General features: G+C 44.2%; 1 protein-coding gene across 1 annotated transcript in view; it reads left to right on the top strand.

Moving 5' to 3' along the window:
* The window catches only part of UBE3D (ubiquitin protein ligase E3D), a 94,133-nt gene that overhangs the window by 50,282 nt on the left and 17,350 nt on the right, over nucleotides 1–26,501 (top strand). Inside the window, exon 9 of the mRNA XM_060236521.1 lies at nucleotides 1,459–1,597. Within this exon, the coding sequence (XP_060092504.1) occupies nucleotides 1,459–1,597 (139 nt within the window). The remainder of the gene's footprint in view (nucleotides 1–1,458; nucleotides 1,598–26,501) is intronic.

Here is a 26,501-nt window from a genome sequence, read left to right as displayed (position 1 = left end):
TCTGGTGCTGAAAGATTCAAGAAAAGGATGTTTGGGACAGGGGGGAAGAGACTGGAGCCATGCAGCTAAAAGAAGCGGAGAAATTTGCTGTCATGAATAGTATTAGTCAGGGTCTTAATATGTCACAAAGAGCTTTAAGAAGCCCCTTTGTAAAATGTTAAAAAATAACATTTTAAAAATTAAAATCACTCCATTACATTCTGATTATTGCTGTGGGAATGACTTGTTAGTAAGTGGTTTTAGAATTATATCTGTGTGTTAATAATTGAGTGGTTGTCGGAAAGTGGACATTGTCTTATTTAGGCCTTTTCATTGGGTTGCTGGGGTACAGTGAAGTGACAGATTGCATGATTTGTATATATGAAGGTTGAAATGCTTGTTCATTCAGGTACTTGCAGCATGCTCTTGAACAAGTTGACATGTGACTCAGTTGCCCCTTTTTAAGATGCAAGTAAGAACAAACAGAATAGCATTGTCAAGAAGGGAAATGATAACAATCAAGTCATTTAAAATGTGTGTTGAACATCTAATTGCATTTGAAGCCACTTATAAGCAAAAACAAGCATAAATAGAACAAGGTAAAACAAATGCTGCAGTCCGCAAACCACAACCATTATCTGTCCATTGCAATCAATCACTTAGGTGACACATTTAAAATAAGCTGGCGGTATTGATGGTTACCACTTTTGTATCTTCCTTCAAGGTAGTATATATAAGGTAATCTTTTCCAAAAATTGTGGGAATTACAATAAGATTTGGAGACAGTAAACTTCATACAAGTTTGAACTCAAGATTCCTGACTTTATTGGTGCAATGGTCTGTTCAGCTACACCAGGGATGGCCAAACTTGCTTTACGTAAGAGCCACACAAGACATGAACATCAGATGTTTGAGGGAGGGAGGGAGGGAGGGAGGGAGGAAGGAAGGAAGGAAGGAAGGAAGGAAGGAAGGAAGGCAAGTCGATGAGGGAGAGGTGGAAAGAAAGAAACGTTAAATGCATTCTCCAAGCCACTGACTGACTTGGCTTGGAGAAGTATTTTAAAGAGAGAAATGCCTTCTTCAAGCTGGCCATGGTGGTGGTGCAGGCTTCAAGAGCCACACAATATGTGTGAGAGAGCCACATGCGATTCCTGAGCCACAGTTTGGCCACCCCGAGTTACACTAAGGAGTGAAACTGATAGACAGTAGGAGCTGACAAAGCTGCTGAATTTACAGAATTTACAGAGGCATTTGTCTGGCTTGGCCATTGATGAAAACTGAATGCTGGACTAGATGGACTTGGTCTGTTCCAATAGGGCAATTGTTAGGAGATATTCAGATGTATATTTTATACCAGCTTCCTTAGTGCCAAATTGTCTGTTGATATGCAAATTATCCATTACAGTTCTTTGTTTATTGGAAATGTTGAACTTCCTGCATGTAATAATTTAAATAATATTACTTTTGGTTGTTTTCCAGCCTTGTTGATGCATGGGAAAATGACTTTGGAGTGCACCCTCTAACATTTCCATCCAGAACCTGTTTGGAACTGCTGCTGCTACTGGCTCAGAGTAATGCTTCGCTACCACCTTCCCTTCGCTGCATGAACTCTTTTGAGGTAAAGAAATTATCATCTTTCACATAATGCAGATACTGTATCTTAAAAAGAGTTGGGTTTAAAAACCAGTTTATTGCCAAACTCAAAGATTATGAGAAGATTCAAATGAATCAAAATATAAAACATTACCAAAATGTTGGCACATTTTTACCTGTATTACATGGTGATAACAATCTTGGTTGGTTTTTCTATAGTCAACAATGCAACTTTTTTTGTAAAAGTAGACCTGCAGTGCTCTTTCCAACCAGGGTGATCAGTAAGCTTTGCTTAATGGTCTGAAATACTAATTTTAGTCTCAAAAACCAGCCTCCTTCAATTGCATTCAACTGCCTTGCCCACATAAATGCCACATACTTTCATATTAGGCAGTGGACATTTTTAAGGCAGATAGCTGTCTTATTCTGTCTTTAAGCAAAGTTGTTGGTTAGGGATATTGATATAAAAATGATTGCTTTTGGACTGTACATTCCTGAATAATTAGCCTGAGACAAAAATTGCTTGCTAGCTAACAAATAAAATCAGCATTCTGATTATTTGATGCGGGATGAATGTGTTTAATATTCCAAGCAAAAATAATATCTACCTAATGGAAAAGAAGAAGCTGTGGGAATAAAATCTGATGTGTCTATGTAATAAGACTTAATATTTGTTGATTTCTTTTGGCCTTATGAAACGTAAAGAGTTGAGCTCTATGGCCTGAGAGAGCCTTTCCTCCTGTTGCTGTTAAATTGGTTTTAATTGATAATCTGCAGTCTTATGGTTTTGGTGTGTCCTTCTGTGTTTTGGCCAGAACACCGCTGAAGGAACTTCCTAATTTTTCTGAATTCTTCTCATCCCCGAGCTGTCACATTTCTAGTTAATGGTGGTAACCAAGTTAGTAGGCATGGGTACCGTGCAGTAAGGAACTACACATCTCGTGCTATTTCCCATCATCTAAGTAAATAAGTAAGACTAAAACTTTTTGCCCTCTCCCCTACCCCGATTATCTTGAATTGTGTTATCTTAAAAGTAGAAAGCAATACAGTGGAGCATTTACTCTGGCAGTGACACTGTTGACTATAATATAATATAGAAGATAAGAATTACCCCTAGACTGCCTGAACTTCATATTTCTTGCCTAAACGATCAGATGTGCATGTAAGTTCACAGTAAAAGGTAAAGGTAGTCCCCTGTGCAAGCACCAGTCGTTTTCAACTCTGGGATGATATTGCTTTCACAACAGACTTTTACGGGGTGGTTTGCCATTGCCTTCCCCAGTCATCTGCACTTTCCCCCCAGCAAGCTGGGTACTCATTTTACCGACCTTGGAAGGATGGAAGGCTGAGTCAACCTGAAGCCAGCTACCTGAACCAGCTTTCGTTGGGATCAAACTCAGGTCGTGAGCAGAGGGCTCCAGCTGTAGTACTGCATCTTTACTACTCTGCACCACAGGGCTCTTAAGTTCACAGTAATACTGGTTTAAAGAGAACCAAATCTTCACCCCCACACACACAGCTCAATTTCATGCTTCCATAAAGGAAAATAACTTCACAACCCTTTTTAACTTTGGAACCTTCAGAGCTGATGGCTAACAGAAGTTACAGCAAAATGCTTGTTTTTCCATATCAGCATTACTTAGAGTAATGTGCCAAATGGCTTAATGTATAGTCTATAACACTTCGATATCTAAGATGTTGTATAGTTCACAGCTTTTTTCCCTTCTCTTCTGTGTTGTTAGATATAAAAGGAGTCAAGATAAGGATAGCAGAACACCAGTGGAAATTGCATGTCACTTTAAAGCATCTCTTTGTGCTGTAAACCCAAAACCTCAGCTGTGTTGAACCACCTTCTTATGGTGAAAAACTGAGCAGCTTGACAAATGTGACTCATGCTGCTGGTGAATAAAGCTTTGCTTCTAGAATGTTTGTGTACCCTGGATATGAAAATACTTTACAAATAAATGTTAATCATAGGCTTTGATTCCAAATACAGTTTCCATAGATGGAAGGAATTTTCTCCCTGCCAGGGAAAGTGGCAGCTGAGGAGGTGGCCCCCCAGCACTGTGCTTCCTTTGCTGTTGGAAGAGGGAGGGGGAGGTGATTTTCTCCTGATTCATCCTCTTCATGGCAGCCCTCATTCTGTGGTCTTATTTAGTGGCCCTGTGGCGCAGAGTGGTAAAGCAGCAGTACTACAGTACTGTGGTCTGAACACTCTGCTCACGACCTGGGTTCGATTCCGGCAGAAGCTGGATTCAAGTAGCCGGCCCAAGGTTAACTTAGCCTTCCATCCTTCCGAGGTCGGTAAAATGAGTACCCGGCTTGCTGGGGGGAAAGTGTAGATGACTGGGGAAGGCAATGGCAAAGCACCCCGTAAAAAGTCTGCCGTGAAAACGTTGTGAAAGCAACGTCACCCCAGAGTTGGAAACGACTGGTGCTTGCACAGGGGACCTTTCCTTTTTTCTTTTCCTCAACCTTCAGCAAAAAAAAATGTTTAGGGTGCACAGGGTGCTGCGGGGAGGAAGGTGCAAAAAGACCCACTTCTATAAACTCTTCCCATTTACTGTTCAATAGGATCCAACTTACTATTCTGACCAAGGATACACTGAAGTCTCTAGAGTAATCTTGTGTTCTTTTTTCTGATTGTGGCAAAAATCACAAAGGGTTTTGTCAAGCAAGGTCTTGAAGGACATTTGTTTTTAAGATCTGCCTCTACTTGCTCTTTCCTTTTGTAGTTCTATAGGATCCTACCCAATATACGGTACCTTACTATTTGTTAGGGGTTTGAAACAAGAGAGGTGCTGTACAGAGACGTATTTCCTGTAAGCATTTATGATGTTCAATCATTTCCAGTTTTATTGGACTGTAACTATATGTCACAGTTGGACAAACACTCTTGAAAATTCGAAGGGTTTTATAAGAGGGGGCATGACTCTCCCTCTCAGAACTGTTTTGTTAACAGATAAAGCTGCTTTACTTTATCATCAGACTTGCTTGACAGCCCATTCAGAGCAAGGTCAAGGAAAGATCTGGTTTTAGGAAAGCCAAGTGTCACTGACATCCCTTCAAAGATGAAATGTACAAAATCAACCCAGGCTCAGAGCGCATTGCGAAAAGTAGTTGTGAAACAGAAAAGCAATTTGGATGTGATGAAGTGTAGTAGGGTAGAGAAGAGAGGGTTATTAAGCTTGTCTTGTATTTGCCAATTGAAGTCCAAGAGGTGTTTTTGAGTGTGCCGTGGCCTTTTCTGCAGCTCCTCAAAGTGATTCTCTGGTCAGCCGCAATATAACTCGGCTCAGCTGCACTCAGTGAAATCAGAGCTTTCATTTCATTGTTTCTCTAGCAAAGATGGTGTCATTTTTTCTGTCAAGCCACCACATTTTAACTAATTATCACTTGAGGCAGGCTTGAGGCTGATTACATCCAGGGAAGTAATAACTGAAAATAGTCCTGCCACAGTATCTGAGGATGAAATGCTCTCAGTACATGGGCTGCCTCAAATCTTACTAGAGATTAGACTGATTTTGTAGAGCTAGTGTTTGGGGAGGGAGTGAAGGCAAACTTACATTGACACTTCCTTGAGGTTGCAGGTTTACTATCTATACAGAGTTCCTTGGGGTCTGGGACTTGTTTCAGACCCCGCAGGAAAACATCGCTTATTTAATTTGGTTAGTATGATTGTCCAAACAACGGTCACACCACTAAATAGAGTCAGGGCCCATTTTGTTCTCCAGTATTGTTCTAACCCCCATGTAAGCTGGGATATCAAATCAGCCTCTGTTCTCAAGTGGAAGCAGGGGGAAAAGGTGAAGGCAATGAAACCAGCATTTGTTGAAGCAAACCAGAATTTGAATGATCATCTACTAGTGGAATCCTGGTTTCGCATACTAACTATGGGCTAGATCCCATTATATTTTCTGCTGACAGAAGGAATTTCTATCAGTAAAAAGGGACTCCCCCCCTAAAAAAAAAAATCTTTTTTTTTGATGTGTGTGTGCATATGAGTGAGTGTATATGCTTGCGTGCCTGGAAGTCACAGTGACCTTCAGTAACCCCTACTTGGACCTGGATGTTTTTCGGCGAGGTGGTTTGATACGCCTGTCTTGCCCTGGTATTCCTTTGGAGGTCTCCCTTCCAAGTTCTCGGCAGGGTTGGCTGTGTTTAGCTGCCAAGATCTGATGAGATTGGGCTTGCCTGGGCTGTCCAGGCCTGAACAGGATTTCCCCCCAAATCTTGATGTATCCTAGAATGCTCCAGTTGTGACAAGGGGCCATAAGGAGAAGAATGAGCGGCAAACTGGTTTGCAGTGGGAGGGGGAAATCAGCAGAATTTGCTTTTCTCCTTCCACTAGGGGGATTTAGCTCTAGATCCAACCTCCAATTTAAAATGTCGTGATTTTATGTGATGTCTGAACTGTACCAGCATCAGCTTTCCAAGCAGGATTAGAGATGGCAGAGGAGGTTTTACGGGCTTTGTTTTATATACATTTTCTAAATAAAGGAAATAAATTATAAAAGGAAACTAAAATGGGCCGTGGTAACACATAAAGGAGGCAGCAACAAGCCACCATTTTCCTCCTCTAGCAGTGTTCTATGGAGTCCAATGTGGCATCAGATGCAAAGGCTGTGGCCAAGACAATTTTCTTCAAGTCATCCTTGACATCTTTAGGGAGATTTCTGTCAGTTTTGGATAGGTCTGGTGCCCATGAAAAAGGTGCTCTAGCAAAAACGGAACCTGAAACTGATGCCCTAAGGGAGTTAGATGAGACCTCAACATCTCTGCACAGTCCCTGCTCTATACATCTATTGCTCAGGTCCTTTAGCATGCCATTGATATCCATTGGGAGGACCGAGGTGTAGGCTAAGCTATTGACCAGATCGTCCAGTGAAGGAATTTGGAGTCATTTTGAGGCCTCTGGTATGACAGAACATTTTGAAAACACAGGGTGAAGTGCTTTAAGTTTTTCTGGGTTGTCCCATTTAGCCTACATTACTGAGAAGAAAACAGCTGGTAGGGGTACCAGAACTGATTTGGTCCCTGATATAGTTTTCTCAGACCCAATGGGAAAATCAATTTCCTCCTCTTCCTTCACCTTGGGTGTGTAGGAAAGTTCTAGGGTCCTCAGTACTTTAGATAATAGCTGATTATAAAATTATTGTGAGAATAATCTATTTCGGGTAATAGGAGAGTTCTTTGGAGAGTTCAGCTTCTTCCTTGAGAGAAGAAAAGTATAAGGATTCAGATTCCTCTTCTGGTTCAGAGAAAAAGGAACTATGCCCCTGATAGGAAGCATGAGCCTCCTTCCTCTTTTTGGGATTGTGGGGTGAGGCACACCTGTCAGTCCTTTTCCCGATCACTGTCCCTGGGTTTCTTCCTGGGACATTTCTTGGGAAAAGTGGGGTTCTCTGGAGCAGTACTCTCAGTAACCCTAATTTCTTTCCTCACCAGTTGTTGGATCCAGGCAAATAAATTGGCTTTGGTATCATCTTCAGAGAGACCCACCATTTGGCTTTCAGACCCCTCAGCTTCTTGAGATAGGTCTAAGTCACAGGCTGCAGTGTCCATTACCTTGGACTTAGGGAATTCTGAGGGGGGCCACCATTTTGTGTGAGTGCATCCTATGGCCCAACTGAAAAGGAAAGAAAGAGGGGTTTTTTAAACAAAGGTAATTATTCCCTCCAGAGAAGGATGGGATTGTGAAGGCTTCGTTCCTCCGACCCCCCCTACCCTGTCAGCTTTCTGCCATCTTTCTGGTGAGGCGGTTGGTCCCCTTTCTCGAATGCGACGACTTGGCAACTGTGATCCATGCTATGGTCACCTTGAGGTTGGATTACTGTAATGCCCTCTACATAGGGCTACCCTTGTCCCAAATCCGGCGTCTTCAGCTAGTGTAGAATGCCATTGCCAGGCTGTTAATGGGAGTTCCTCTACAGGAATGCATTCAGCCTGTGCTGAAAGCGCTGCACTGGCTACCAATAATGTACTGGATTCGTTTCAAGGTGCTGGTTTTAACCTTTAAAGCCCTATATGACCAGGGTCCTGTATACCTTAGGGACCACCTTTTCCCCGTATATGCCCCAGCGAGCACTTCGGTCCGGGTCTCAAAACCTGTTGACAGTCCCCAGCATCAGGAAAGTTAGGCTTCAGTCAACTAGAGCCAGGGTTTTTTCTGCGGCTGCACCTAGCTGGTGGAATGAGTTGCCGGAGGATGTTAGGGCCCTGCGAGAGCTCCCACAGTTCCACAGGGCCTGTAAAACAGCACTCTTTCACCTTGCTTTTCCATAAGGACAACTTACAGCAATGGACTAGGCCCATAAACCGGAACGTAACATCACCCTGGACTTCCTACCACGCTATGGCAATTTGGGGTCCCTTGGAACATCTGCATTGACTATCCAGTCATACTGCTGCCATCAAAACTTAATTGCATCATGAATCATTGTACTAGCACCTATTGTTATATTGTTTTAACTGATATTTTAACTGATATTTTAATGTTGTTTTTATGTTTTATGTATTATCAATGTTTTTATCTTGTCTGGTCCTTTTTTGACCCCAACCTGTGAGCCGCCCTGAGCCTGCCTTCGGTGGGGAGGGCGGGATATAAATAAAATAAAATAAATAAATAATGATAGGAGCCCAAGCAGACCCCTGAAGGCTCCTTGCCCCGTTGAGGGGCAGGAAGAGCATATAGATATTCACCCTGCTATAGTTGCTCTGGGATGCTTACCTTGATTCAGGTGCTTGTGAGAAGTCCAGGACCACCCGACTCTCCCGTCGTGGCTTGCACATGGAGACGAGGTTTGGGAACAATTGAGAGATAGCCATGGAATGAGCAACGTTCCTCATGGCTGTTGCAAACTCAAACCACTTCCATCCTAGGGCCCTAAGTAGAAGAGGGTTGCCTATGATTAGGGTGCGTGAGTAGGCTCCTGGGTCTGTGGCTGACCAAGGAGTGCCCTGCAGCCACACAGTTTTGGAGAATGACACTGGTTCCAGTGGCTGTCGATCCCTTGGGTTTGGATTGGGTATGAGTGTACCTTCCTCCCGGGTTTCCTGCAGTTTTCTTCTTTCTTCACTCTGGGAATGGTGAGCTCAATGGAACTCACCCAGTTTGTCCTGCTCTGGAGGCAGAGCTGGACAGACTGGGAATTCAGGGGACAAGCCCCTGCCTTCTGAGATTCAATTTTCTGCTGGCCCTGTCTTTGGAGAGGAGGAGCTATGTTCCCAGGAGTAAGGACTGACCCATTCCTGGAACCATTGGAAAAAGACCCATGACAGACTGGCCAATCAGAGAGTGTGTAGAGCATCAATCACATTAACTCTCGACTCAAGGAAAGATTAACCCCTGAACTCCCTGACTGATACAAGCAGTATTTTAATAGCTTGCTTTCCTAGTGCAGTCTGTCACACTATCTTCACAGAGTGATGAAGGGAAAGTGCCATCACTGAAAAAGACCCATGTCTGGCCACCACCTATCTTACCTCTGAAGGTCAGGAGCACAAAGAATAGGGTTTCAGAAAAGGATCTGAGTTGGCAGGCTGAAGAGTGTAGGTGGAGGTCATCCTTTACATACCCTGGTCCCAAGGCATTTAGAGATATAAAGGTAGGAACCAGCATTTTGAATTGTGCCCAGAAACACATGGGCAACCAGTGCAGATCTTTCAGAATGGGTGATATGATACTTTCTATACTATCATAGCCTGGCTGCTGCATTTTGGACTATTCAGATAATTCTGAATAGTTTTCAGAGGCAGCCTCACTTAAAGTGCATTACAATAAACTAACCTAAATGTGTCAGAGCATGGATCATTGTGACTAAATCAAGCTAAATCAAGGAAGGGCCATAGCTGACATATCTGCTAAAGCTGGTAAAAGGTACTATATGCCACAGAAGAAACCTGACCCTCCAACTTTAGAGCAAAATTCAGCAGCACCCCAACCTATGACCCTACTCCTTCAGGTGTTGAGTCCCCTCCATGACAGACTGACTCCCCAGTCCTTGAGCAGCTCTTGCCTGGATTGAGCTTCAGTCTATTGGCCTTCATCCGTCCTCTTACCTTCTCCAGGCACCTTATTAAAACTTCCACAGACCCCGCCTGACTCCTCTGATAAGGAGAAACAGGTTTGGATGTCATTAGTGGATTCCTAGACAATCTCTCACCATGCTTTAGAGTAGATGTTAAACAGCATGAGAAGCAAGATGGCTTCCTAAGGGACTCCCCAGCGTAAATGCCACTAGGCTGAGCAGCACTCATCCATCATCACCACCTGGAATTGGTCAGCTAAGTAAGAGTGAAATCAGCAGAACATGGTGCCCCCACTCCCAACCAGTGTTCCCTCTAAGCTGAGTTAGCATGAATTGGCTCACAGATTTTAAGCCTCCAGTTCACACATTTTTGTCTTAGCTCAGGAAGGATGACCTCAGAGAACACTAGTTTATACAGTAGCTCACAACTTTAATGCCAGTAGTTCACAAAGTAGAATTTTTGCTCACAAGACTGTATCTTAGAGGGAACATTGCTCCCAACTCACCCAGTCTTTCTGGAAGAATATCATGGTTAATTGTATTGAAAGCTACTGAGAAGTCCATGACAATGAACAAGGATGTACTCCCTCCCCTGTCATTCTCTTAGCACAGATTGTCAGTCATGGTGACTAAGCGTTTCCATCTTAAAACAGCTCATACAACTTATAGCAGATAAAATGACAATGGATTAAACGTGTAAAAAAAAATAACAGCTGCAACTAGACAAGCTTAAACATATATTTTACCATCATAGCCACAGAACTCAGGGAAGGATCTTGCTTAGACTTTGATCATATTTCAAATGCTCCTCTGGGTGAAGGGAAGCTTGCTTTTTCCTTTTAAGGGGTGAAAAACATAAGTAACAGTAAGGGTGTGTTTCCTTTTCTGTGTAACTGTGAAATCAATGATACATTACAGAAGTTAGGGTAAAGAGACCTGCTGAACAAACTAAAACAAAACTTTTGCTTTAAGTCACATTTTTTACTGCCACAGTTAGTAAACGCACCTTCAGCAGATTTCCCCCAAAGCAATAGATAGTGACTGCTTAAATTAATCACAGTTTCCTGTTCTTTCTCAGTGTCCAGGGATATATTATCTTGGGAGTTATTCCTCCTGTTTAAAATATTTATTAAAACAAGTGGAAACCCACAATACTCTTTGGGGGGGGGGAGTCTCTTTTTCCTCTCAGCCACAACTCCACACCCCCACCATTGCTGGTGCTCCTGGGGAAACAGCTACAGCACCCCCTCATTGCCTCCACGGCTGACAAGCCTGGCACAAGAACATAAGAGAAGCCATGTTGGATCAGGCCAGAGGCCCATCCAGTCCAACACTCTGTGTCATACAGTGGCCAAAAAATTGTGTGTGTATATACACACACACACATATATTTATTTATACACACTGTGGCTAATAGCCACTTATGGACCTCTGCTCCATATTTTTATCTAACCCCCTCTTGAAGCTAGCTATACTTGTAGCCACCACCACCTCCTGTGGCAGTGAATTCCACATGTTAATCACCCTTTGGGTGAAGAAGTACTTCCTTTTATCCGTTTTAACCCGACTGCTCAGCAATTTCATCGAATGCCCAAGAGTTCTTGTATTGTGAGAAAGGGAGAAAAGTACTTCTTTCTCTACTTTCTCCATCCCATGCATAATCTTGTAAACCTCTATCATGTCACCCCGCAGTCGACGTTTCTCCAAGCTAAAGAGCCCCAAGCGTTTTAACCTTTCTTCATAGGGAAAGTATTCCACACCTTTAATAATTCTAGTTGCCCTTTTCTGGACTTTTTCCAATGCTATAATATACTTTTTGAGGTGCGGTGACCAAAATTGTACACAGTATTCCAAATGAGACCGCACCATCGATTTATACAGGGGCATTATGATACTGGCTGATTTGTTTTCAGTTCCCTTCCTAATAATTCACAGCATGGCGTTGGCCTTTTTTTTATTGCAATCGCACACTGTCTTGACATTTTCAGTGAGTTATCTACCACAACCCCAAGATCTCTCTCTTGGTCAGTCTCTGCCAGTTCACACCCCATCAACATTGAAACTCATCTGCCACGTTGACGCCCACTCACCCAGCCTTAACAGATCCCTTTGGAGTGCCTCACAATCCTCTCTGGTTCTCACCACCCTGAACAATTTAGTGTCATCTGCAAACTTGGCCACTTCACTGCTCACTCCCAAATCCAAATCATTTATGAACAAGTTAAAGAGCATGGGACCCAGTACCGAGCCCTGCAGCACCCCACTGCTTACTGTCCTCCACTGCGAAGACTGCCCATTTATACTCACTCTCTGCTTCCTATTAATCAGCCAGTTTTTGATCCACAAGAGAACCTATCCTTTTACTCCATGACTCTCAAGCTTTCTAAGGAGTCTTTGATGAGGAACTTTATCAAAAGCTTTCTGGAAGTCAAGGTAAACAACATCTATTGGGTCTCCTTTGTCCACATGTTTGTTCACCCCCTCAAAGAAATGTAAGGTTAGTGAGGCAAGATCTTCCCTTACAGAACCCATGCTGAGTCTTCCTCAATAACCCGTGTTCATCAACGTGCCTACTCATTCTGTCCTTGATAATGGTTTCTACCAACTTTCCCGGTATTGAAGTCAGACTGACTGGCCTGTAATTTCCTGGATCTTCTCTGGAACCCTTTTTAAAGATGGGGGTGACATTTGCTACCTTCCAGTCCTCAGGAACGGAGGCAGATTTCAATGAAAGCTTACATATTTTTGTCAGAAGATCCACAAGCTCAACTTTGAGTTCTTTCAGAACTCTTGGATGTATGCCATCCAGACCTGGTGACTTATTAGTTTTTAATTCATCTATCAGTTGTAGGACCTCCTCTCTTGTCACCTCAATCTGACTCAGGTGTTTCAACACCCCTTCCAATATAAGTGGTTCTGGAGCAGGCAAACGCTTCTCATCTTCCACAGTGAAGACGGAGGCAAAAAATGCATTCAACTTCTCAGCCATTTCCCTATCCTCCTTCAGTAATCCTTTGATCCCTTGGTCATCCAAGGGCCCCACTGCCTCCCTGGCTGGTTTCCTGCTTCTAATATATTTGAAGAAATTTTTATTGTTGGTCTTTATGTTTTTTGCAATATGCTCCTCATAGTCCCTTTTTGCCAGTCTTGCATTTGATTTGCTACAGCCTGTGTTCCCTTTTATTAATCTCACTTGGACTGGTTTTCCACCGCTTAAAGGAGTCCTTCTTACCTTTTACAGCTTCCATTACTTTGTTTGTTAACCATGCAGGCCTTTTCTTATACCTGTTTGTGCCTTTCCTAACTTGTGGGGTGCAGTCACACGTACCATTAGTGACGACACAGCTCCGTCTGGCTGACGGATTAAATGTGTTCATTCAGACATCCACATTTGGCAATCGAGTGTCATCCAGGGTCATCCAGGCTTGCTACGCCTGAATGGCGCATTACTTTGACAGCACATAAAGTCCAGCCCTTTTTCAAAACAGCGGCACAAGATCGGCTTTTTGTTGTTTTGACAGCTCAAGCGCGATACTGCCTCCCACCTTTAAAAAAAAAAAAAGCCCCAGCAGACATGCGCATTGCCAGATCATCTGGGAATCTGAGGTAAGGCTTCTGCTTCTCCAATCAACACAGGATCGGGGGGGGGGGGGGACGGGTGACATTATCCCACTATTCAGAACAGGAAAAAAATCTTTTTTTCAATGTGGAGGATTTCAAGATATCATTGTCACTGCCAATTTCTAGGAAAGTAATTCCTGACAGTTCCTTGGTTTGGATCAGCAACGTTAATTCTGGAAACTTCCCCCCTGCCTCTGAAGCAATGTTTGATTTCCCAGCTCCAAACAGTTGGGCACATGTTCAGTGGACCCCCCCCCCCTCCCAGAAATCACCATCTGATTATGCATGCTCCAAGAAAAGAGCATGATAGTATTGGATGTCTGATCGCGCAACAACAGAATGAATTGCATTTTTGGATGCTCGTCTGTACTGCCCTGCATCGAATCAATATTCAGCAGTTCAGATTTGAGCGCTACACAGCCACTTTTAATGGTACGTGTGACTGCACCCGTGTATATATTTTAACTGAGCTTCTAGGATTGTAGTTTTAAATAGCCTCCAAGCTTCCCCAAGGGTTTTGACCGTATTTACCTTTCTTTTCAGTTTCCTCTTCACATGCCTCCTCAGCTCAGAGAATTTACCCCTTTTAAAGTTAAACGTAGTTGTGCCGGTCTTTTGGGACAACTCCCTATTTATACAAGTGGTGAAATCAATAACGTTATGGTCACTGCTCCCAAGTGGTGCCATCACTTTTACATATCTCACCAAGTCTTCGGCATTACTTAGGACCTAATCCACGATCTCCCCACCCCTGGTAGGTTCTGTGACCATCTGCTCCATAGCACAGTCATTGAGAGCATCAAGAAACTCAATCTCTTTCTCTCGACCAGAACACATATTGACCCAATCAATCTGCAGGTAGTTAAAATCACCTATTACGACACAGTTTTTACGTTTAGCCGCTATCTTTATTCCTTCCATCATATTATAATCATCCTCTATCTTTTGATTTGGTGGGTGATAACAGAGTCCCATAGTTAAATTTCCTCTTGGGCCCTCTATTTCAACCCAAAGCATTTCTAGAAGGGAATATAATTCTCTGACCTCAGTCTTACTGGACCGTATATTCTTTCTGACATACAGAGCCACCCCACCTCCAACCCTTCCCTCCCTATCCTTCTGATATAACTTATATCCAGGAATCACCGTGTCCCACTGATTCTCCTCATTCCACCAAGTTTCTGAAATTCCCACAATGTCTGTGTTTTCTCCCAACACTAAACATTCCAATTCACCAATTTTACTTTGAACACTTCTAGTCATTGAGAGCATCTAGAAACTCAATCTCTTTCTCTCCACCAGAACACATATTGACCCAATCAATCTGCGGGTCGTTAAAATCACAACTTTAGCTCCCCCCACTGTCTCTACCCAATAAACCCAGTGGGAGTCCCTATCTTCACCACTGGTCCTGCTGCATTTTCTGCTCTCTCCCGCCCCATCCTTTGCAGTGCCAGTGAACCCAGCACAGCTCCAGCTCCCCACAGCAAGTCTGGTACTGTGTCCAGCCTCTGCTGCCAGGCCCACCATGTCTCCCAGCCTCCCATGGCCTAAACTGCCAACAAGTCTGGCACAGCTCTGGCTCCCCACACTGCCTCCAATCTCAACAAACCCTGCATAGATCTGGCCTCCTCAACTGAGCCCACTGCATTTCCTAACCCTACCCTTGCCTCCATTGTCAGAAGCAGCATCTGACCTCTGGTGGCTACCCTGCCACAGCTGCTGTTGACCCCATTACTGGAGCACTGCCGGAGAAGGTAGGTTTGTTGTCTGCACATGCGGAGATAGCAAATGTGTTCTTTTTGGGAGGGATTTAAAACCCCAGGTACATTTTTTCAGATTTTTCTTCAAAGCTGGGAAGTCCCCCAAGTTGCAGACCTATCTGTTTTGGGCAGAGCTTTTTTTTGTAGAAAAAGCCCAGCAGGAACTCATTTGCATATTGGACCACACCCCCATGACATCACCGGAAGTACCGTCACCCGTTCAGTAGGTTACTTTCTGCATATTGACACAGAACAGTACAGTGCTATCAGCTGCATTTCATGGATGTGTGTTCTCACACAATCCAGTGAGAGATGTTGTTTTGCTCCCCCTAAAATACAGCTGGAGAGAGAGAGCCCCGTGTGGCAGAGTGGGCAGTGGCAGACCCAGCTTCTCATGGGAGGAGGTGCTCGGAGGTGGCTCTGCATCTCACTCTCTTTGCAAGCCCTTTGGAGGCTGAAGGCAGCAGAGAAGATAGAGCACGTGGCCTGGGAGCACATGACTGCCTAGTGCCTTTCCTTTGCCGGAAACCTCTTTTTTTTTTCAGCCAGAGCCCTGGCCAAACCAGCCAGAACTGCATTCCTGTGCGTTCCTGTTAAAAAAAAAAAAAGCCCTGGATTTGAGTAAGTGTGCCTCCAATCTGCAGATTTATCTGTTAGCATATGAGGCTGTTAGATATACAGATGTATATCATTCATATAATTATCTGTGATATTTTTAAAATTTCATAGTACTAGCTCCTGTTCTATGCCATAAGATTTTTTTGTATTGGATATGGAAAGGGTTAGGGAGTAGAAGCTGGTGTTTTGTAAGTTAAAAAAAAAGTACCAAATTGGGTCAGATTTTATGTTTTGTATAGCAAATGTGCCTGCCTCTTACACATGGATAATCGCACTAGTCGCACTAGTGTGATGCAGAAGTATGACTGTAAGGACAAAGTGGGGAATGGCCTTGGGCACTGGCATGCGTGGACTGCATATTTACAAACACAAGAGAAGAAGTTCTGCCTTTGAAGAAGCTATCAGGAAACATGGCTGATGAAGCCAGCTTACCCATTATGGTTGGAGATGCAAATTGCTATTGACTACATATCAGCAAGTTTTGCTAGTGACGATTTCGAATGATTTGGACTGAAAAGACATTTTGAAGATTACTTCTGCTTTAATCTATAGCTAATTCAAGGTCTTCCTGAACAGTTTATACTGAAATTAAGGACAATGTTCAAAAGTTTCTTAATTTGGACTTGAATATTTGATTTGTCTTAGTATCTAATCTTTATAAACTTCATATATACACTTCATTAAGAATGGATTAAGCACACAATGTAGTTTGTAATTTAAATTGACTGTTGGTTTGTTCATCTAGTATATGGTTTATTCTCTTTTGTTATATCTATAAACACACAGCTAGTTATCATATTTTATGTATTCCATTTAGATATTACATTTTTATTCTGTTTCTTTACATTTTTATTCAGCCAAAAGTGGCTCCTAAATGGCTCTCAGAAACAAAGCATCTCTCTCCCCCCACACCAATACAAGTCACATTAAAATTCAGTTAAAATATTCCAGATTCAGGGAATTCTCAGCAGAGCTAAATTCATGCCCAGTGAAAGATACCAGGCTTCCTCCCTCTCTCCAGTGGCCCATCAAACAGACGGAGGGGCCTCTCTGCTGAAATGAAATGGAGGGATGTTGATGGACGGGAAAGAATCTCCCATTTTCTGATGAAATAACTTGTGCATATGTGTTGGCTTTTGCCTGAGTGAGTTAGTTGACTTGTTTAAACTCACTGGTAATCTTATTTTAGTTACTAGATTTGCAAGGTGCCTTTGATATATGACATCTCCTAACCCCATGCCTTCATTCATGGTATACAGATTGTGTTGATGTGGTTTCACGCGTACATGTTTCTGTTATAGATTGTTTATCTAGGTTGACTAGATTTCATGGCCATGGGGACAATTTGTTAAAATGCATTTGTAGGCTGCCTTTCTTGTTGAAACTCAAGGCTGATATCAAAATATAGAAAAGTTGAATCAGATAGCATAAGACACCCAACACAATATAATAGGATTACAGAATTTGAAAACAATAGAAATAGAAAACTGTCTAAGGTATGGCATACCTTAATGCAGAAAGTGGATTACAATGTGAATAGATCATACATGAATTGGACATAATGCCAGTGAGCATCATGGATTCAATATAAAAGAATATTCTAAGATCAAAGACCTGTTGGGTAAAGGGAACAGTACTTACAAACGTACTTATGGTCCAGAGCATTGATACTGCCAATTAAGGCTCCCATCTTAAGTTACATATCATGTTAAGCAGTGGTATATGTGTGGACTAGACCAGTTTGTCATAGCCTTAAGTCTGACTTTCAGTAAGGATAAATATAGGCCTGTACTATATTTATTTATTTATAGCTTTCTCACTGGGATTCAACACAGGTTAGTCAGGGTAAAACAATTCAGTCATATAGCATGAGACATCTAACAAACAGTTCAACAGGACTAGGATTACAAAAGTAGAAACAGTGCAAAAAGTATCCAACATGATCTATCAAACAATGCAAAGCATGAAGTTACCAACGTAAAGAATAACATCAGAGTCGGATAACACAATACATAGACTACATGCTGTGTATGTAGCATGGGCTACAGTCCTGATTCCCTTTACCTTCCTGACCCATGCTGTTACACTTACAGCCTCATGACCTTTATAAAAATACCAGCAGCTTTCCAGAGGTTGGGATCTATCATCGTGTTAACTCAAATACCATATAGCTGGAGGAGACAGAGAGTGGACCTTTGTCTTTTATATATGCAAAATATATAGCTTTGCTGCCTTTGAGCTATGGTGACTTCCTGAGCCGTAGTGACTCTGGAAACCTGCATGTACTGTGCCTGTTTCAGATGAAAATGGCCATAAAAACCCTTGGTCTTCCTCCAAGAACCAACATGTGGCAGTATAAAGATGATAGTTACCAGACTTTAACTTGAAGGCATCAAACGAGAGCTTTCAGACTTTGCAAGACAGCACAGAGTGAGAACTGGCCTCTGGTGACTGCTTTAAAAGAGAGAAAGAAAAAGGAATTAGGAACTGTAGTAGCTGGTAAAAGCAGGTTCTTTTTCATGTTTCCTTTGAATACACTTCAAACCATGTAAGTGATTTAACATCTTCAGCCTGCTATGAAAAGGAATGAGATGCTTATAGTTCAGTTCTTGATTACCCTGCACAGTTATTATGATGGTGCAATATTTTATGCTTGGCTAAGTATAGATTTTGAATAAAAGAATTTAATTACACTGAATAAACGCTGGAGAAAATTCTCCAGTTGCATTTCATTAGTGCTTCATGCTTCTACCGATGAACTAATTTAATTTCACTCCCGCTGCTCAGGGTCTGTGTGAGCCTTTCTTCCCCTTTCCTCGGTTTTTATATTCTAACTGATCTACATTCTCAATAAACATGAAGGAAATGAAACATCTCTAAGTGTTTGTCCATACTCTGAGCTGAGCGTTTCTTGGTGGCAGTGTACACAGCAGCGTGAGAAATATATTTCAGTAAGCTTAGAAAAAACAAAGACTAAGCAAGATCTGCTGAGGTTCTTAAAAACTTGGTCATCACTGTCTTTCCAAAGTTAATTAAAAATGCCTGAACATCCTCAACTATGATGTGTAAGAATCCATTTACTAGCCTCCCCCCTTCCATTTTACTTCTCGCTTGGATCCTAGGTCTGTTGCACCCCACACCTCATTTTCTATCCAGTCCTAAGCAGAGTGACTCCCCTTCTAAGTCCATGTAGTCAGTGAAGTTAAGAAGGGTGTAACTGTGTTTAGGATTGCACTGTTGTCCACTAATGCCAATCTAGTTTTTCCTGCTTCCCTAATCATCTCAAATTTGCAGACACCTTATGTACCACACACTGTGAGGGTATGTATTTGCAGTGCCACTGATTTCAAGTAAGGGAGAATGAACATTAATTCTCCATTTGCATTTGGTAGATTCTCATCTGCAAAAACAAATTGTATTGATATTATCTCAGTGTAAAAGGTAGAAATGATGAAGTGGCATTCCAGTGTCATCTCTCTGTTCAACGCTGTGTGACTTTGGCCAAGTTACAGTGCCATTTCAAGAAGAATCATACCCTTCTAACTCAATTTAAGTATATTTCGGTTCCCTGATGATCACGATCGCTGTTGTGAAGGTGGGCCGGTTCTCCTGTATTCTAGTTTCCCATGTCTCCTTTCACCGAATGGGAAGGGGCAGCTAAGGACAATGGAGTTGAACTTGTGTGAGAGAGCTGAATGTCCACTGCCACTGTGTGCGACTGACTCTGTGTGGTCATGGGATGTCTCATAGCTTCTATTTGCCATCTTGAAACAGGGAATAAAAGCAACCTATGTTGGGAAAACAACAAGCAGCCTCATGGCCCCTTAAAGATTAGTGGATTTATTGTAGCATAAGCATTGTGTCCTCGCTGGCAGATAAATCTACAGTGGCATACAGAAAAATAGTGTAAGCAGAGGAGTCAAAAGGTTATGCTACAGAAGGTGTACAGACAATGATATCTCTAACAAGATACCCCATAGTATTATTGCTGACATTGATTATTGTTTCTGGGAATGGTTGCTCTGTTTACCTTGTGTGTATTTAGTGTTTTAAATTGATGTACTTCATGCATTTCAGTGCTCTTTGACATTTTTTCTCTGTGCCTCTGTGTGTGTGAGAGAGACAGGCAGACTGGTAGCTGAGATCATACTTCATGTATCCAACAAAGTAAGCTCTCCTCTGCAAAAGGATAGGCCATAATAAATTATGCTTGTCTCTAAAGCGCCACAAAGAGACTTCTTTCTGTTTCTGTTGAATTACACGGCTCTAGATTTTGCTACACTGCAGAGATACTGTGTGTGTGAATCTGCTAACAATTGATCAGCCTTATTTTGTGAGGGGGTTATATGAGAGAAATGATAAAAAAAAATATTGAGAGCCATCATGTTGCTATAAAAAAGGAGAACAGTGTGTTCCCCGAATCCATCTCTTTTCCCTCTTTGATTTTCTTTTTGTGGGGGGGAGAAGAATGTTTCCCGTGACCCACTTTACCAGGCATGAAAAATGATTTATGGTCATCCCTTTGTGACATAGCAGGCTTGGGAAAATTTCTTGGTATAGAGAGCCGTAATGGGATGAGTATTAATTAATCTCAGGTTGCTAATGCCTCACCTCGGCACTGTCTATATTTGTCTCTCTGAGCTGCTTCAGTTCTTGCTAATTATAGGCAATTTTTAAAGGAACCATTTCCTCCCTAAAAACCAGTCATATCTTTTTGTATATGGCAGGGATGTAGTTGAGCATATTCTATAAGAGGGTAAAGATAATCTCAGCATATAATTTTTGGGTCAGAAATGATGTGATAAAATAATGACTGTTGTTCTGATTGCAATTTGGACATGTCACTGTGTCTCAGCCTCAGTTTTGGATTTATGATAATGCAAAACAGTGCTGATATTTGACTTGGCATTGTTTAATTGAACACTGGGCACAATTGTTTATTTATTGATTTGGTTTGATTTTTATCCCACCCTACCCCACAAGCAGGCTCAGGGCAGCTCACAACATTACAAGTATAGCAAATTTTTTTTAAGTAAGTATAATGTTATAAAAGTTTAAATTCAGTTCTATGCATAAATCACAAGATGCTGATAATGCAATTAATGTGCTCCCAGAAAAATTTAACCCTTGTATGTGCACTAAACCTACTAGTTCTTAACAAGTGGCATAGGGAGTAGGAAAAATAAATGGCCTGGTGGAACAGCTCTGTTTTTCAGGCCCTGTAAGTCCCACAGGGCCCTGATCTCAATTGGAAGGCTATTCCACCAGGCCAGAGCTGAAAAGGCTCTGGCTCTGGTCAAGGCTACGCAGACATCCTATGGGCCAGAGATCTCCAGTAGATGTTGATCTGAAGAATGCTCTCTCTTCAGGGGACATAGCAAGCGACATGGTCCTGCAGATACGATGGTGCCAGACCACACAGGGCTTTAAAGGGTCAGTACCAGGACTTTGAACTTGATCTGGAACTCAGCTAGGAGTCAATGAAGCTGGCAGAGCATAGGCTGTATATGTGATCATCTTGAGGTCCCAGTAAGGATATGTGCAACTGCATTTTGAACCAGCTGGAGTTTCTGGATTAGCCTCAAGGGTAGCCCTGCATAGGGTGAGCTACAGTAGTCCAGCCTGGAGGTGACCAATGCATGGATCAGCCATGGTGGGACAGATAGTGGGTCAGTTGCCTGACTCATGGACTGTCTGGACTGTCTGTCAATGTCTCAAGGTGGCAGGAGGAAGGTTGCAGGCCTAGCTTGCCTGGGAAATTATAGATGTTAGTATGCAAATGCAAATGCTAGAAGTGTTCAAAGTAAAATTGGTGAATTGGAATGTTTAGTGTTGGGAGAAAACATAGACATTGTGGGAATTTCAGAAACTTGGTGGAATGAGGAGAATCAGTGTGACACGGTGATTCCTGGATATAAGTTATATCAGAAGGATAGGGAGGGAAGGGTTGGAGGTGGGGTGGCTCTGTATGTCCAGTAAGACTGAGGGCAGAGAATTAGATTCCCTTCTAGAAATGCTTTGGGTTGAAATAGAGGGCCCAAAAGGAAATTTAACTATGGGACTTTGTTATCGCCCACCAAATCAAAAGATAGAGGACGGTTATAATATGATTGAGTTTCTTGATGCTCTCAATGGCTGTGCTATGGAGCAGATGGTCTCTGAACCTACCAGGGGTGGGGCGATCGTGGATTTAGTCCTAAGTAATGCCCAAGACTTGGTGAAATATGTAAAAGTGATGGCACCACTTGGGAGCAGTGACCATAACGTTATTGATTTCACCACTTGTATAAATAGGGAGTTGTCCCAAAAGACCGGCACAACCACGTTTAACTTTAAAAGGGGTAAATTCTCTGAGATGAGGAGGCATGTGAAGAGGAAACTGAAAGGAAAGGTAATATGGTCAAAACCCTTGAGGAAGCTTGGAGGCTATTTAAAACTACAATCCTAGAAGCTCAGATAAAATATATACCACAAGTTAGGAAAGGCACAAACAGGCATAAGAAAAGGCCTGCATGGTTAACACACAAAGTAATGGAAGCTGTAAAAGGTAAGAAGGACTCCTTTAAGCGGTGGAAAACCATTCCAAGTGAGATTAATAAAAGGGAACACAGGCTGTGGCAAATCAAATGCAAGACTGGCAAAAAGGGACTATGAGGACCATATTGCAAAAAACATAAAGACCAACAATAAAAATTTCTTCAAATATCTTAGAAGCAGGAAACCAGCCAGGGAGGCAGTGGGGCCCTTGGATGACCAAGGGGTCAAAGGATTACTGAAGGAGGATAGGGAAATGGCTGAGAAGCTGAATGCATTTTTGCCTCCGTCTTCACTGTGGAAGATGAGAAGTGTTTGCCTGCTCCAGAACCACTTCTTCATAGGGAAATCTAAAAAGATTTCCAGGATTTTGCATACTAATTCACTGCCCTCTTTCCCTATATTTAGGACTGTTTGCCATTCCATCCTATTGTCTGATGAAGTATGCTTCTAGCACACGAAAGCTTACATTCTGAATAAAACTTAGTTGGCCTTAAAGGTGCAACTTGACTGCTGCTTTGTTCTACTGCTTCAGACCAACACGGCTGCCCACCTGGATCTTGTCAGTCACAGTTCTTGAAAGAGCTGCTTTCTGAAGAGCAGTTTGATTAGCTGTCTCTCTCAGCCCCATCTGCCTCACAGGGTGTCTGTTTTGTTGAGAGGAAGGGAAAGGAGATTGTGAACCTCTCTGAGGGGAGGGGTATAAATCTAATCTCCTTCTCATCCTTCGACAGGGCCTCCTCTAGTATCTCTGACTTTCTGTGAGCAGGCTCATGTTGCAGAATTAGGGCGGGATTGAGTCTTAGTTGTCTGCCTATGCTAAACATGTGATCTTCTTCGTGGTCTCTGTGCATTCACACATATGGGTATTCCGCAGGATAGGCCCTGACCTCGGAGAGTTCAAAGCAATCTTGATCGTAGATCTGGCGCGCCTCCCACTCGTCCTGGGGAGGAGGCACCTACTGCGCATGCCTGGACGAGAGGGAGGTGCTTAGCCACTCAGTTTCTTCCTTACCGCCGACCAGATCGCACCTCCCTCGTTGATCTCCAACTTCTTCACTGCAATCTTCACAATCCACCTTCTCTTCACCTCAATCCTTCGTCTTCTACACTTCTCCTGGTATCGTATATATATATATAAAAAAAAAACCCTCTCTTTACTATTTTTCCGGACTTTCTCCCTCCCCCCCCCCCCCGGGCGGATGGAAGGAAGGGACAAAATAACTTTCAAACGCTGCACCCGCTGCTCCTCCAAAATCCCCTCGTCCGACGGCCACTCTCTCTGCCTATTCTGTCTCGGGGAGGCCCATCGTACAGACTCCTGCGTGCACTGCAGTCAATTTGGCAAACAGGCCCGCAAAAACCGCGCCGCGAGGCTCAGGAGCCATCTTATGGAAACCTCCCTCCGACCGACCATGCCGCATGGCGGACAACAACTCGCGCCATCTTCCCCACTTCTCGCGGGAGAGACGCAGTCGGCAGCTTCCGTGGCTCAAGGTCCCTGCAAGCCTAAGTCCGGCAAGCACACCAAGAAGTCGGATGACTCAAAAAAGCGCCACCGATCCGATTCCGCCCACGCGGACCCGACGGGCACTGCCAGCTCAAAGAAGTCTAAGACCGGACATCGACCCTCAGAACAAATAGGACAACACTCGAGTTCGAACCCGACCACGGGCTCGACCACAACCAAACCGAAGGCATCGAACCCGACCGCAAGCGGCTCCAGCTCGATCCCGAAAACTCCGGCATCGAAGTCGACCACAACACCGCCGATTACACCACTAGAAATCGTGCGCATCTCATCCAGGTCTCCGTCGATTCCGACCTCTCCACCGGACCAGATACTGGAGACCCACTCTCCTATCTCCGCTAAGAGCCACCGCCCTCTCGACCCTCGTCAATTTGTGGATCTCTCGCAACCGCTGGATGCCCACTCTCTGGCCAGAGAACCCTCGACCCCGAGAGTTCTCCCAACCAGACCAAGGTCCCGCAGTCGCCGACGGTCCCACAGCCGCCGCAGGGGGAGATACTACTACTACTCCCCATCGAGGTCCAGGTCTCCGTCTCCACGGGACCGAAGAAGATACCGACGATCGCCCTCCTCCGACGCCTACCACGCGGACCCGAGGGACCGCCACTATCGCAGCTACCACGAATCTCCTCGGTACCGAGATCGCAGCGACAGACCTGACCGGAGTCGATACCGTGACATCTCTCCGCGCAGACACCACCCTGATCTAGAGAGACCTCTCCGACTCCGTGACGACCCCGTGCGTCCCACCACCGAACCGGAACTTCCTTCACCATTCGAACCCGGACACGTTGCTCCCAACAAACAGCCAGCACTCCAACCCCAGCCTGAACCGCACCAAGGAACCGATGACGACTCCGAGGCGGAACTCTCCGACTCCGACCACTCTTCGGGTTCGGACCTACAATCTCCAGACTCCGATATAGCCAAACCAGCAGACCTATCACCGTCAGAGGGCCCGAAGTCCTACCTCGACCTCGTTTCGAATATGGCAAACTCTCTGAACCTCAAACTTAACACGGACGCACCCAGAGTCTCCGACGTCGTATTCGACCTAGTGCATGCGGACCTTCCATCGAGTTCCTCCCTTCCCATGCTCCCCGTCCTCCTCAAAACGCTTACGGAAGCATGGGACAAGCCGGCATCGGTACCACCAACATCCAAGAGGGTTGAAGCCCTGTACAAAATACACGCACCAGACTCCAAGTTTCTATTCACCCACCCGGCTCCGAACTCGATCATCGTCCACTCCTCCTCGAAGTCGAAGCAAACGAGACACCCAGTGCCCCCAGAACGAGAAGGCAAGAAGCTCGACACTATCGGGAGGAAGATATACTCCCTCACCACGGCCACGACTAAGATACACAATTACATGGCGTGCTTCTCGGCATACGCCTATAACTTGACTACCTCCCTCAGCGCATTGATCCCCTCGCTGCCTGAGACATCCCAGAAGTCAGCGACCACTGCTTTACAGGAGTTGGCCAGAGTGAGCAAGCAGCAGATCAATACAGCTCGTCACGCTGCACAGTGTTCCTCCAAAATCCTGGCCTCAGCCATAGCCCTACGCAGACACGCATGGCTTAGATCCTCATCCCTCCAACCTGACATCAAGTACAAGGTTGAGGATCTACCTTTCGATGGTCTTGGTTTATTCAACACAACCACAGATGACATCCTCACATCAGTAGACGATGGCAGGAAGAGGGCAAAACGACTGGGAGTCTCGCAACACCAAGCCCAATTCAATCGACAGAGGGGTTGGAGACCCAGCCACTACAAAGGAACCAGGTCTCCAAGACAACAGGAACCATGGAGACGTAAACCACAGTCCAAACCCTCCTTCCAACACAGGTCACGCCCTCAAACAACTAAGAAACCCGCAGCTACCTCCAAACCGTCTCTTTGACCACCCTGCCCCGAGTCGTCCAGTTTCCCCCCATCAGCCAAACCCTCACACACACACTCGACTGCAACCATTCTACCCTGCCTGGAGGGCCATAACATCGGACTCCTGGGTCCTCGCCGTCATACAAAGGGGCTACCTAATAGAGTTTACATCCACTCCGAAACACCACAGATTCCTCACCACACCTCCGTCCACACCCCTGCAGGTGGAAATCGCATCTCTGCTAGACAAGGGCGCGATAGAACCAGTTCCACCTCAATACCATCGCACCGGATTTTACTCCCGCTACTTCCTGGTGCCGAAAAAGGACGGAGGACTCCGCCCCATCCTCGACCTCCGCAAACTCAACCTGCACATAACCTACAAGAAATTCCGTATGATCACGCTCCAGGCAATCCTTCCGCTCATCCCAGAACAATCATGGATGGCGTCCATAGACCTTCAGGATGCCTATTTCCACATTACAATCAATCATCACCACAGAAGGTTCCTCAGGTTCGCCATCGGGGAACAGCACTTCCAGTTCTGTTCCCTCCCATTCGGCCTCTCCACAGCCCCAAGGGTCTTCACCAAGTGTATGGCAGTGGTAGCCGCCACACTATGTCAGCAACACATATCAATTTACCCATACATAGACGACTGGCTGATCGTCGCCCATTCAAAAGAACAATTGCAACTGGACGTCTCCACTACCCTCTCTCTCCTGGCCACCCTAGGCCTCCAAGTCAACCTATCAAAGTCCAAACTGGTTCCCACCCAGAGAATACAGTTCATAGGAGCAGACATCTCCACGGTCTCTCAAACAGCTTCCCTACCTCAGGACAGAGTACGCAGCATACAGTCTCTGGCCAACACCATCATCGCCCAGTGCTCCCAAACAGCTCTCACATTTCAGAGAATGCTAGGCCTCATGGCAGCAACCA

Source organism: Heteronotia binoei, chromosome 1 (genome assembly GCF_032191835.1).
Source record: "Heteronotia binoei isolate CCM8104 ecotype False Entrance Well chromosome 1, APGP_CSIRO_Hbin_v1, whole genome shotgun sequence".
Classification (NCBI taxonomy): Eukaryota; Metazoa; Chordata; class Lepidosauria; order Squamata; family Gekkonidae; genus Heteronotia; species Heteronotia binoei.
Note: the sequence above shows the minus strand (reverse complement) of the source record. Positions and strands in the feature narration are given on the sequence as shown.